Consider the following 13269-nt stretch of genomic DNA (forward strand, 5'->3'; position numbering starts at 1 on the left):
AGCAGTCTGGTTCCATCCTGGTTCAAGTGGAGCCCATCCCTTTTGTATAGGCCCGGCTTGTCCCAAAATGTTGCCCAGTTCCTTACAAATCTAAAGCCCTCTTCCCTTTACCACCGTCTCATCCATGCATTGAGACTCACCAACTGTGTCTGCCTAGCTGGTCCTGCACGTGGAACAGGTAGCATTTCTGAGAAAGCTACCTTGGAGGTCCTGGCTTTTAGTCTCCTGCCTAGCAACCTAAATTTGGATTGCAACACCTCCGGACTACATTTCCCCACGTCGTTGGTGCCAACATGCACCACAACCACTGGCTCCTCCCCAGCACTACCTACCAGACTACCTATTTGACGGGTGATGTCTGCAACCTTCGCACCAGGCAGGCAAGTCACCATGCGGTCCATGCACCCACCAGAAACCCAGCTATCTACATTCCTAAGGATTGAATCCCCCACTACAAGAAGCCCCCCTCCCCTCTGAGTCATATCCTTGGTACGAGAGGATATCTGTTCATCCACCAAGGAAGAGGTCCCTTCTAAGTTACCACATTCCCCTACCTCCGTAAGATGGCCTCCTTCCCCAAGGGCTCCATCATCCGTGACTGGCAGGTTGCTGTCACCTTGGGACTGGGATGTGACTATTTCATCCCCGGAGTCCTTAGTCACCTCTCTCTCTGCCTGCCTCAGCTCCTCCAGTTGAGCTACCTTGGCCTCGAGGAAGTAAACTCGCTTCCTGAGAGCCAGGAGCTCCCTGCACCGAGCGCACACCGACGACTTCTGTCCAGCAGGCAGATAATCATACATGTGACACTCCATGCAGCACACTGGATAGCCCCCCAACCCCTGCTGGCTTTCTACCTTCATAACTGGTATTTTATTAATTAATTTATTATTATATTATTCTTTGGTGTTGTAACCCTGCCCTTTACTCTCTTGCACTCTTCCTATACCAAATAAGAACTGAGTGCCAAAGTTCCTTGCCCTGCAGCTATCTGCTGCTAATTCACATTGATATTCAAGTTCCTTGGTACTCCAACCAGATGGAGAGAGTTACTCTGCTAAAATACAAAGATTTTATACTCACCTACAGATCCACAGGCTAAGAGCCACAGGGCAAGCAGGAGCCTTGGAATTTAAATGCACACAGCCCCCACCTCTCAGACACAAGCTCCAATCACAACAACCCCACTTAACAAGGGAACAATCAAGCTTTCAGGCAGCAATCAACCTTAAACACCCCCCCAGCACAACAATCACAACCCTCTCCCAGCAAACCTCAATTAAATTCTCAGTTTAGTTAGGCTTCCCAGCGTTTTAAAAAAGGCAAAGTTGAAACTCACCCCTGCCTGTAGTCCTCAGCTCAGCTGATGCGTCGTTCTCCTCTCCTCCATCTTATACTCACGACAACCCTGTGAGGTTTGTTAGGCTGAGTGTGCGTGGCAGAATCAAGGTCACCCTGCAAGCTTCCAGCATTGTGTAGTGGTTAAGAGCGGCAGACTCTAATCTGGAGAGCCAGGTCTGATTCCACACTCGTCCACATGAGTGGCAGACTCTAACCTGGAGAACCAGTTGTGATTCCTCACTCCTCGAAACGAGCGGCAGACTCTAATCTGGACGACCAGGTTCGATTCCCCACTCCTCCCCATGAAGCCTGCTGGGTGACCTTGGGCTAGTAGTCACAGTTCTCTCTGAACTCTCTCAGCCTCACCTACCTCACAAGGTGCCTGTTGTGGGGAGAAGGAAAGGAAGGCGATTGTAAGCCGCTTTGAGACTCCTTTCAGTTGAGAAAAGCAGGATATAAAAACCAACTCTTCCTCTTCTTTTTCCATGGCAGAGCGGGGATTCGAACCTCAGTTTCCCAGTCTGTGTGAACAGATTGCTGGACTTGATAGGCCTTGGTCTGATCTAGCATGGATTTTCTTATGTTATTATGCACTGTATCAGTGTCCTCATCAGCCGCCTGCGTGTTGTGGCACTTTTATAAAGGGTTTTTTAAAAAAATCCAAACTTTAAAACGTCCGTGGTTACGCACGCCATGGGTAGATTGCACTGGGGTTTCTCGAGGTGCTTCTTCCACCCCAAGGGATGGGGTTCTTCCATGTGCATTTGGCCCAAGCAGAAGAGGAGGGGGCTGCCAGTTCTTATCATTGCTCCTAAAAGCTCCTGCTTCCTCTTGAAAAGCCTCCGTCCTTTCCCTCGGCCAGGAATTTAATATGAATTGCAATTGGTAAATCAGCCTTTGGAATCGGCAGTAGCGCTAATGAGAGTAATTAGAAGTCATTTGTTCTAAGCTGAAATGAGAGGCCTGAGCGAAATGAACATCAGTATTGGCAGGAAGGGAGGGAGGAGAGGGGGGGGACTGGAGGCAGGGACGGACGAGCGTAGCTGCCTCTACGGTAACTCCATTCTCTGCCTGCCTCTTCCTCCCAGAGCTTGAGGTTCATAATGCTTCCCCGGTCTCATGCTTCTGTGGTCTCATGCTTCTGTTTTCAGGCATGCTATAAGCATAGAAGTCAGAGCCAGCGTGGTGTAGTGGTTAAGGTGTTGGACTAGGAACTGGGAAACCCAGATTCGAATCCCCACTCTGCAGTGGAAACTTGTTGGGTGACCTTGGGCCGGTCACACATTCTCAGCCCTGACCCTGGCTGGTATTTGGATGGGCGACCTCCAGGGAATACCAGGGGCATGATGTGGAAGCAGGCAATGGCAAGCCTCCTCTGAACATCTCTCGCCTTAAAAACCCTACGGGGTCCGCCAGAAATCAGCTGTGACTTAATGGCAAATAAATAAATAAAACTGCTTATGTGTTGGGATTGTAAATTTTCCTGGGATGCCGAAGCACTAGATTTCGGATAGCATAACCCCTCATAGAATCATAGAGTTGGAAGAGACCGCCAGGTTTATCTAGTCCAACCCCCTGCACAACGCAAGAAATTCACAACTACCTCCCCCCCACACACCTCCAGTGACCCCTACTCCATGCCCAGAAGATGGCCAAGATGCCCTCCCTCTCATGATCTGCCTAAGGTCATAGAATCAGCATTGCTGACAGATGGCCATCTAGCCTCTGCTTCAAAACCTCCAGGGAGAGCAGATCCCCTCCAAGAAGGGGATCTGCTGCATATTTATTATTATTTATTTGAATTTTTATGCTGCCCTCAATCCTCGGCTGTGATGACATGGCAGGGGTGGGGGCCACAGGAATCCTACCAGTGGCCATGTGGGTCTTATAAGGCACAATTTCGATGTCTGACATGGAACAGTCGGTGTGGGCACAGCAGTTCGCTTGGATGGGTGTTCGTGTGTGTGTTTCACATGGTGAACTTTCCTCCCTGTTTCTCAGGTTAGCGATGGGAGTCTGACTGTTATGTCCATCAATCGGGATGACCGAGGCGCTTACACCTGCCGGGCTTACAGCATCCAAGGAGAGGCCATGCACACCACTCGCCTGCTTGTCCAAGGTAATTTCCCGGACCGGAGATTCTTTGGAGTCGTCTTCTTAGCTGAGTTTAGCTTTGGGTCAAAGGCATTGCTGGAGAGATGTGGGGGAACAGAGAATGTTCCAGTTTTGTCTCCCAAGGCACCCTGCGTAGTGGTCACATTTTTTAGAAAGTAGATGAAGATGAAGTTGTTAAAGGAGGTTTATTTTTCATCAAGAGTTTATAATCCAAAGAATTGAAGGTTTTTGTTTGTTTTTTAACCCACTAATGGGTGGAAATGGTGGTTTTGGATTTATTAAGTTTAAGGCCCCTCTTTTTCAGTTTTATTGGATGTGCTATGCTTTCTTTTCTTGTGATCCCCCCCTTGTGTTTCTTTGATGAAAGAGAAATTAACAAGGGAGGTGCAGACTCTCTTTGCAATATAGAAGCACCCCTTCTATCGTCATGATGGGGATTTCAGTAGCAGATTACATCCGGAACCTCAAGCCTCTTTGGCCTGGATTCTTTACTTGGTGTATTTACCGTGTGTGTGTGTGTGTGTGTAAAGTGCCTTCAAGTCGCAGCCGACTTACGGCGACCCCTTTTTGGGGTTTTCATGGCAAGAGACTAACAGAGGTGGTTTGCCAGTGCCTTCCTCTGCACAGCAACCCTGGTATTCCTTGGTGGTCTCCCATCCAAATACTAACCAGGGCTGACCCTGCTTAGCTTCTGAGATCTGACGAGATCAGGCTAGCCTGGGCCATCCAGGTCAGGGCAGTTACCCGGGGGGGGGGGTAATTAACATTGCATTGGGGGGGGATAACAAGCATTTGATCACTAGTAGCAGCGGTCTTGCTAGGACTGTATTGATCTCTGTTTTGGGGGGTGTATGTGTAGGGATGCCAGCCTCCATGTGGAACTTGGGGATCCCCTGGAATTACAGCTCTTCTCCAGACTACAGAGATCAGTTCCCCCTGTAGAAAATGGATGCTGTGGAGGTCAGATTCTCAGTACCCCACTTAGGTCGCTGTCCACCCCAGGCTCAATCCCCAAATCTCCAGGTGTTTCCCCAACCTGGATCTGACAACCCTACACCCCCCCAATCCCCTGCTGGTGGCCAGGGGGGACCTGGCAGCCCTAGGTTTGTGTTTGTGACCCCATAGGGTTTTCAAAGCAAGAGACTAACAGAGGTGGTTTGCCATTTCCTGCCTCTGCATAGCGACCCTGGACTTCCTTGGTGGTCTCCCATCCAAATACTAACCAGGGCCGACCCTGCTTAGCTTCTGAGATCTGACAAGATCAGGCTGGATGCTTCAATTCAGCTGTTTTGCTGGGAAAGGTCTAACCATGCAAGGATCCAGATCCTCCTTCCCTTCACACCAGTATGGTGTGGTTGGACTTAGTGGGGAGTGTGTGTATGTGTAAAGTGCCGTCAAGCTGACTTATGGTGACCTCATAGGGTTTTCAAGGCAAGAGGCTGACAGAGTTGGTTTGCCATTGCCTGCCTCTGCATAGTGACCCTGGACTTTCTCGGTGGTCTCCCATCCAAATACCAACCGAGGCCGACCCTGCTTAGCTTCTGAGATTTGGCAAGGTTATGCTAGCCTGGGATACTGAGGCCAGGGCTTTCTATTACAGGACTGTTCAAAATCTGGGCAGTTTTTAGGGCCCAGCAGAATACCTCGAGCAGGCGGCAGATTCCTTCTTTGTTGCAGTGTGCCAAAAAAGGTAGCCGGGCTTCTACTAAAGCACAGGCATTCATTACTTGTTGATTCCTTGGCCTCTTTTCCTTCTGTGAGCTCTGGACAGGCCCTGGCCTTGTGTGTGTGTTAAGTGCCATCAAGTCGCTTCCGACTCATGGCGACCCTATGAATCAATGTCCTCCAAAATGTCCTATCTTTGACAGCCTTGCACAGGTCTTGCAAACTGAGGGCCGTGGCTTCCTTTATTGAGTCAATCCATCTCTTGTTGGGTCTTCCTCTTTTCCTGCTGCCTTCAACTTTTCCTAGCATGATTGTCTTTTCTAATGACTCTTGTCTTCTCATAAGGTGACCAAAGTGCGACAGCCTCAGTTGAGTCATTTTAGCTTCTAGGGTCAGTTCAGGCTTGATTTGATCTAGGACCCACTGATTTGTTTTTTTGGCCATCCACGGTATCAGTAACACTCTCCTCCAACACCACATTTCAAAGGAATCCACTTTCTTCCTATCAGCTTTCTTCAGTGTCCAGCTTTCACACCCATACATAGTAGCAGGGAGTACGATGGCATGAATTAACTGGATCTTAGCTGCCAGTGACACATCCTTACACTTCAGAATCTTTTCTAGCTCCTTCGTGGCTGCCCTTCCCAGTCTCAATCTCCTTCTGATTTCTTGGCTGCAGTCTCCTTTTTGGTTGGTGATGGAGCCAAGGAATAGCCCTGGCCTTACCCGGAGTTTAACCCCTTCAGCCTTCCATTGCGAAGGGGGTGGCGGCGATGCTGTTGTAACTGCAGGCACCCAGACATAACGATCATGGCTTCGGGAAAGGAAGCGTCAGACAAAGCAGCGTCTTTACAATGGGGGCTTCACAAGCACTGTTGACAAGTTCATTGAAAAAGCCTTCGATGCGTTCTTTGCAATAAAGCCCTCAGTGCGGCGAGCATGAAGCCGAGCAAATTAAAGGACGGTTCTGACTGGAGTCATGTAGACTTTGCGGGGAAATGCATTGAATCGAAGGAATGGAACACATTCTGCAATCTTCCCACGTGCATTCAATTGGACCGCTTTGCTTCAAAGGAATAAAAGCACTTCTCGAAGCCCCCGATCCCTCTGCTCCCCGTATTGCTGAATGTAGGAAGCCGCAGACAATCGGAGAGGATCTTGTCGAGCCGTCTAGTAGAAGCGGCAAGGCTTGTCGTTGGGGAATAGCAACAATTGAGAAAGATGAAGCTGGTCTCTGTTTTGAAAAATGCCGAGAGAAGCAGAGCCTTTGAGATGATAAAAGCCCTTTTTCCCCCCGATCCAGTATTTGCAGAAATGAAAGCAGCCCCTTGATTTGCACTTCAGCTGGGTGAATCAACAGATATTTGCCTCTTGTGGACAATGGCTTGTGTTCCTGACAGTTGCGTCTGTGAAAGAGAATTATCTTTTCTCTGAATCGTTCACCACAGTGGTGTGTTTAGGTCATGGGAGAATTGCAGCTCCCACAGGGTGCTGGAGTGAATAAAGTTACTTGGCATATACATCAATGGGGCACTGTTGATAAGGACATTAGGACATCAGAAAAGCCATGCTGGATCAGACCAGGGCCCATCAAGTCCAGCAGTCTGTTCACACAGTGGCCAACCAGGTACCTCTAGGAAGCCCACAAGCAAGGCGACGGCAGCAGCATCCTACCTGTGTTCCACAGCACCTAATATAACAGGCATGCTCCTCTGATCCTGGAGAGAATAGGTATGCATCATTAGTATCCATTTATACTAATAGCCATGGATACCCCTCTCCCCCATGAACATGTCCACTCCCCTCTTAAAGCCTTCCAAGTTGGCAGCCATCACCACATCCTGGGGCAGGGAGTTCCGCATTTTAACTATACGTTGTGTGAAGAAAGACTTCCTTTTATCTGTTTTGAATCTCTCACCCTCCAGCTTCTTCAGATGACCCCACATTCTGGTATTATGAGAGAGGGAGAAAAGCTTCTCCCTGTCCACTCTCTCCATACCATGCATAATTTTATAGACCTCTATCCTATCTCCCCTTAACTACCTACGTGGAGCTGAGAGAGTTCGGAGAGAACTGTGACTAGCCCAAGGTCACCCAGCAGGCTTCATGCGGAAGAGTGGGGAAACAAATCTGGTTCTCCAGATTAGAGTCTGCCACTCTTAACTACTATACCACGCTGGCTTTCAGGATGTTCGGGGCTTGATAACATTTTGGTGAAAGCTGGCGGTGAATGCCCGATTCTCTCCGGCGGAGCGTTCCAGATCCTCGCCCTGTTTCCCACAACATATGCCTATGATGCTGCCTATTCAACAATAGTCATTGTTAAAACCAAGGCAAAAAATAGATTAACCTATTTCATCCCACAGCACTTTTAAGAAGAAGCGATTTCGGCCACTGCACTAAGTCGTTCTGCTTTCTCATGTGCTCGGTCATCAGAAATTTTCAGTTTCGTTTTGGAAAGCGAATGCTATTCCAGTGGGTTGAACAAATAATGAAAATAATGCTCCATTTTGTTCTTTCCCAGTTCGCTTTTTCCTTCTTCCATATTTTGTCATTAAAAAAGGGATGGCAGAAGCTCAAAGAGTTTCCAGTGCTGGAAAGGTTAAGAAATGCTCCTGTGTAGGATAAACTTTGCTGCTTCCTTAAAAAGGGTAAGGAGTGAACATAATGGTCTGTATCTTTTGAAGATGACCCATTGCAAGTTACCGTATAACCTTTACCCAGAAAGACAGGCTTTCCTTTTTTTTAAAAAAAGCCATCAATAAATAAACAAGGGAATTAAGTCCAACCCCCAGACATTTAAATAATGCTGAAGGCTGCCAGCTCAGCTGAAAGGCTCAGAGAAGGCAAAGCAACGAGAAATGCTCTATCATCTCGTTCTTGAGACAGAAGGAAACCAAGCTGGCCTTGCCTGGGAGAGGGGATTTCATATTGATCGGCTGCGTCTGCATTTGTTATCGACCCCCCCCCCATTCCCTTCCTCTCCTCTGCCCTTTGCTTAGCACGCAACGTCTGAGCTGTTGCTTGTGTATCGATTAGTATTTCTGTCCCTCACTAGCAAGGTTGCCAACCTCCAGGTACTGGAGGGAGATCTCCTGCTACTACAGCTGATCTCCAGCCGATAGAGATCAGTTCACCTGGAGAAAGTGGCCGCTTTGGCAACTGGAGTGAATGGCATTGAAGTCCCTCCCCTCTCCAAACCGCGCCCTCCTCAGGCTCCACCCCCAAAACCTCCCACCTTCTCTCATAATACCAGAACGCGGGGTCGTCTGCTGAAGCTGGAGGGTGAGAGATTCAAAACAGATAAAAGGAAGTGTTTCTTCACACAACGCATAGTTAAATTGTGGAACTCCCTGCCCCAGGATGTGGTGATGGCTGCCAACTTGGAAGGTTTTAAGAGGGGAGTAGACATGGTCATGGAGGAGAGGGCTATCCATGGCTACTAGTCAAAATGAATACTAGTCATGATGCATACCTATTCTCTCCAGGATCAGAGGAGCGTGCCTGTTATATTAGGTGCTGTGGAACACAAGTAGGATGCTCCTGCAGTCGCCTTGTTTGTGGGCTTCCTAGAGGTACCTGGTTGGCCAGTGTGTGAACAGACTGCTGGACTTGATGGGCTTTGGACTGGTCCAGCATGGCTTTTCTTACGTTCTGATGAGATGCTGCTGTGTTGTGCCCTGCTCCCCCACAGCAGGCTTTTACTGTGAGTGGTTGACCTGCATGCTGGGTGTCTTGTGTTCTCATTTGGGCTTACTGATTAGGGTTGCTAGGCATGGCCTGGAAACCAGCAGCATTCTGGGGGCACAGAGACATGAGCACAGAGACTATCAGCATGACAATGTTACGTCACTCTAGGAATCACCGGAAGCTCTGTGGTAAAACCAGAGACTTTCCAGGGACTCTTCCTAGAGCTGCATGACGTCACTTCCCGGTTTTACCCAGAAGTAAATTGTTACACTTAATTGGGACACCCGCCTGGTTGTCCTAATTTAATAGCCATCCTGGTTTACAGGAAGGCATTGTTTTATCCCCCTTCCCCAATTTATAGAGTATTTTAATGGGAAAATAACCACGCCTTATCTTTAGCGGAATGTTTCCTTCCATTTCTGCTCTTTGTGTGTATAACACATACACACTCACATTTGTGCTCGCTTGACTTTTGCTCTCTGGAGAGTGGGGCTTAGGATTTCACACCCCCTGTGGGGTGCCGCTCCATTTACCGATGATAATGTTAAGTCTTTACAGGCAAACTTTACAACCTCACAGGGGTTTGCTGACACGGCATTTTCCTTTTCCAGCATCCCTTGGCTCGGTGATATTGCTTGCCCCCAAGATACATATAAAAAGTTGGGTTGCCAGGTTCCCCCCCCCTCTTCTGGCAGGCTTCCTGGACTTTTTATCAGCGGACTGACAGGAAGTAATTCCACAGGTTAAGCTGTTTTCATTTGCATTCTCAAAAAAGCTTTGCCTGCTGAATTTGGAATGGGAAACCTTGGGGATGGATTCCTTGGATCGCGAGACCTGGGCAGAATGCCGCGCTTGGGTTGGGGAGGCAGGTTCTCCTTCATTCCACAATAGCGTCTGCTCGGTTCTCCTCTCTCCAGACCTCCCCTGCCCTGTCGCTGTGCCCGCTGAGCTATGAGCTCATCTTCTCCTTTTCAGAGGCTGAGGTAACTGTTTGTCTTCTGCTCTCCCGCAGGGCCGCCGTTCATCGTTTCCCCTCCAGAGAACATCACAGTCAACATCTCCCAGGATGCAATGTTCACCTGCCAGGCCGAGGCATATCCAGGCAACCTGACCTACACTTGGTACTGGGAGGAGGAGAACGTCTACTTTAAGAAGTGAGCTCAGACCCGGTTTGTGGGACGTTTTCTCCAGCTCGGCAGCAGGGCTTAGATATTGTTTGGGGTAGAAGCAAAGAGATATTCTAGGCCTCTTTCTTATCCTGAACCCATAACCTGTGCATTCTCACTTTAGTTCATATACAAAAGCGGGTCCAGGAGCTGCAACTGTATGTATACAGCCTCACTTACTGTCCATCCTACACTGTGATTAAAATCTTTGGACCACAGAAGTTCCTGGGGCTACTTAAAGACTATCTGTGCAATCCTGAAAGGGGAGGGTCAGACAGACAACCTTTATTTGGTATATAACCAGCAAAGTTACAAAAAGGGGAGAGAATGCTGTTAGGAGCTAGTGTGACCACTACGCCGGCATTGGTGTCACTCGAGCCGTGAAAGCTGGCCCGGATGGCAGCGAAGGCCACTTACTCTGGCCCCCTGGACTGCGGCAGTAGCCTGGCCCTTGGGCCGTTCTTCTGGCACAAGCCCCCATGCCGGCGTCCCGGGAGGTGTTCCTGGGGGCAGAGCTGCCCTTAGGCAGCCTCCTAACCCTGTTTGCACTGGGAACGCCCCTAACGCAATGGCATTGCTGCACTACCATTTTTTGGTGGGACAGCCTCGCTGTTTGCAATGGGGTCTTTTTCCTCCTTTCCTATAATTTTATTTTTTTAAGGGGTTTTATTTTTAAAAAGGGGAGGATCTACCCCACCATCAGGATTCCACTCTAACAGATTTATTGTGCCCTAAGCTCATGTCATGTAGCCTAAAGGTTGTTTCATTGGATGCCTGGTTACCAAAATTGGGGTGTTTGTGTATCTATGTGTCTGGAGAGACATGGATCTCTTACAGGAAATTTTAGAAACTTAACGAATGTTGACTTTTAGTAGCAAATGTTTTTAACAGGTCCAAATGGAAATGTCAAAGCCAAATATATTCAGCACATGTCTCAGTGCCGTCATTTCCAGGTAAAGGCTCTTTTGTCATGCCAGGAATGTGAAACAGGATCTGTGTGCAGGTATCACTCTGGCTTGCAGCAAATAGTTTTCAGATCAGGGGCTGGTGTTATGTACGTACGTACCATCGAGTTGCAACTGATTTATGGTGACTCCAGCAAGGAGTGTTCAAGGCAAGTGAGAAGCAGAGGTGAATTGCCACTGCCTTCCAGCATGGTGTAGGGTTAAGAGTCGTGATTTGGAGCAGTGGACTCTAATTTGGAGAACCGGGTTTGATTCTCCACTCCTCCACATGAGTGGTGGACTCTAATCTGGTGAACCGGGTTGGCTTCCCCACTCCTCCACATGAAGCCAGCTGGGTGACCTTGGGCTAGTCCCAGCTCTCTTAGAGCTCTCTCAGCCCCACCTACCTCACAGGATGCCTGTCGTGGGGAGAGGAAGAGAAGGTGATTGTAAGCCATCTTGATTCTTCCTTAAGTGGCAGAGAAAGTCAGCGTATAAAAACCAATTCTTCTGGCTTCATGTGGAGAAGTGGGGAATCCAACAAGGTTCTCCAGATTAGTCCACTGCGCTAAACCATTACACCACACTGGCTCTCAGAAAGGGAGAAAGGAGGGAATGTGGATTCTGAAGACTGGCTTCTGCTTTGCAAACCCTGGTTTACCAGAAAGCCTCACTGTGTACGTATTAGTGTAGCAAACCACTTCATGCATCTGACAAAGTAGGTTTTTTTTTATCCCGTGAAACTACAATTAAATTTGCTAAATTATTTGCAGTCCAGGAAACAATTTGTCTTTTTGTTCTGGTGAAGATTACTGGTATTGTTCGTGATTTCCCCCACAGCTGGAAGCATGAGCGGTATTGCTCTGTCTTCAGATAAGGAAGCAGCTGTCATAGGATGAGCAGTGGAGAGTGTTCAAGAAACGTACGGTACTTCAGGGAACAAGCAGAGCATGCTTTTCATACAGGGAAATTCAAGTCATTAAAGCACAGCAGGAGCTGCCGTGTATCCAAGCTCCTCCAGTCTATGGAGCGCTTGGCGTACCCCGTAATCTGGCCCCATGGGAAGAGCTGTTGTCCTTAAAGATTCAGTGCATTCCTTTTCTTAGTCAGACGAGGGGAGCTGATCCCCCTGAGATTTCCTTTTCAGCCCAGTTCTAACGTAACGTTCTTCCTCTATGGAATATGCCCTTGGAAAAGTATGAAAGAGGAAGCATTGTGTTTAGGGTGTGTGTGTGCTGTGGCTCAGTGGTAGAGCATCTGTTTGGCATGCAGAGGGTCCCAGGTTCAATCCCCGGCATCTCCAGTTAAAGGGACTAGGCAAGTAGGTGATGTGAAAGACCTTAGCCTGAGACCCTGGAGAGCCGCTGCCACTCTGAGTAGACAATAGTGATTTTGATGGATTCAGAGTATAAGGCAGCTTCATGTGATTCAGTATAAGGCAGCTTCATGTGTGTTGGATTGCCAAACTTGTATGGATTTGTCGGGATGGTAAGGCCTGTAGTAACATAGTGTGGGCCTATGGGAAGAAGATGTTCGGTGGTCTGTCTGGGTTGATGGACATGACATTGGAAGCCATCTTGGAGTACACCCTCCATGTGGGTAGTTCCCTTTCAGTTGTGCTCCCCTGCAAAGTCAAATTACTTTTTGCAGTTGGCCAGGCAGTCGAGCTATCCAGGGCCAACCAAAGCTCCTCAGAGCAGCTTGTTCTGCAAGGACTGTGTGTGGGCCCATGTTTGACATGACAGTGGTAAAACATGCGTAGCCAGGGAGCTCTTCTGCTGTGTTTGAACCCTGACCCAGAATCAGGTTGCCTGCGACTGAATTATGGCTGCATCTTTCATGAATATCTGACGTGCTTTAGATGAGAAACGCCCCTCTTTCCAGCTGTGCTCTATGCTCCTGTGAACTAACATTCCTCCACACTCGGCTAAGTGGCCTGAATGACCACAAAGCTTTGGTTTCCAAGGCAACTGGGACAGGTGACCTAGCATCAACCATCTCAGGTGCAGAGCTGTGCATTCATTCCGTTTAAGAACATAAGAAAGGCCACGCTGGATCAGACCAACGTCCATCAAGTCCAGCAGTCTGTTCACACAGTGGCCAACCAGGTGCCTCTAGGAAGTCCACAAACAAGACGACTGCAGCAGCATGGTCCTGCCTGTGTCCCACAGCACCTAATAGGCATGCTCATCTGATCCTGGAGAGAATAGGTGTGCATCATGACTAGTATCCTTTTTTACTAGTAGCCATGAATAGCCCTCTCCTCCATGAACATGTGCACTCCACTCTTAAAAGCCTTCCAAGTTGGCAGCCATCTCCTCATCCCGGGTCAGGGAGTTCCACAGTTTAAC

At 48.6% G+C, this 13269-nt stretch overlaps 1 protein-coding gene across 1 annotated transcript in view; it reads left to right on the forward strand.

Annotated features, from left to right (window-relative positions):
• The window catches only part of IGSF9B (immunoglobulin superfamily member 9B), a 133968-nt gene that overhangs the window by 66463 nt on the left and 54236 nt on the right, over nt 1-13269 (forward strand). The window contains exons 5-6 of the mRNA XM_056860745.1: nt 3340-3457; nt 9821-9962. Of these exons, the coding sequence (XP_056716723.1) occupies nt 3340-3457; nt 9821-9962 (260 nt within the window). The remainder of the gene's footprint in view (nt 1-3339; nt 3458-9820; nt 9963-13269) is intronic.

The sequence above is a fragment of the Euleptes europaea genome, chromosome 14 (genome assembly GCF_029931775.1).
Source record: "Euleptes europaea isolate rEulEur1 chromosome 14, rEulEur1.hap1, whole genome shotgun sequence".
Classification (NCBI taxonomy): Eukaryota; Metazoa; Chordata; class Lepidosauria; order Squamata; family Sphaerodactylidae; genus Euleptes; species Euleptes europaea.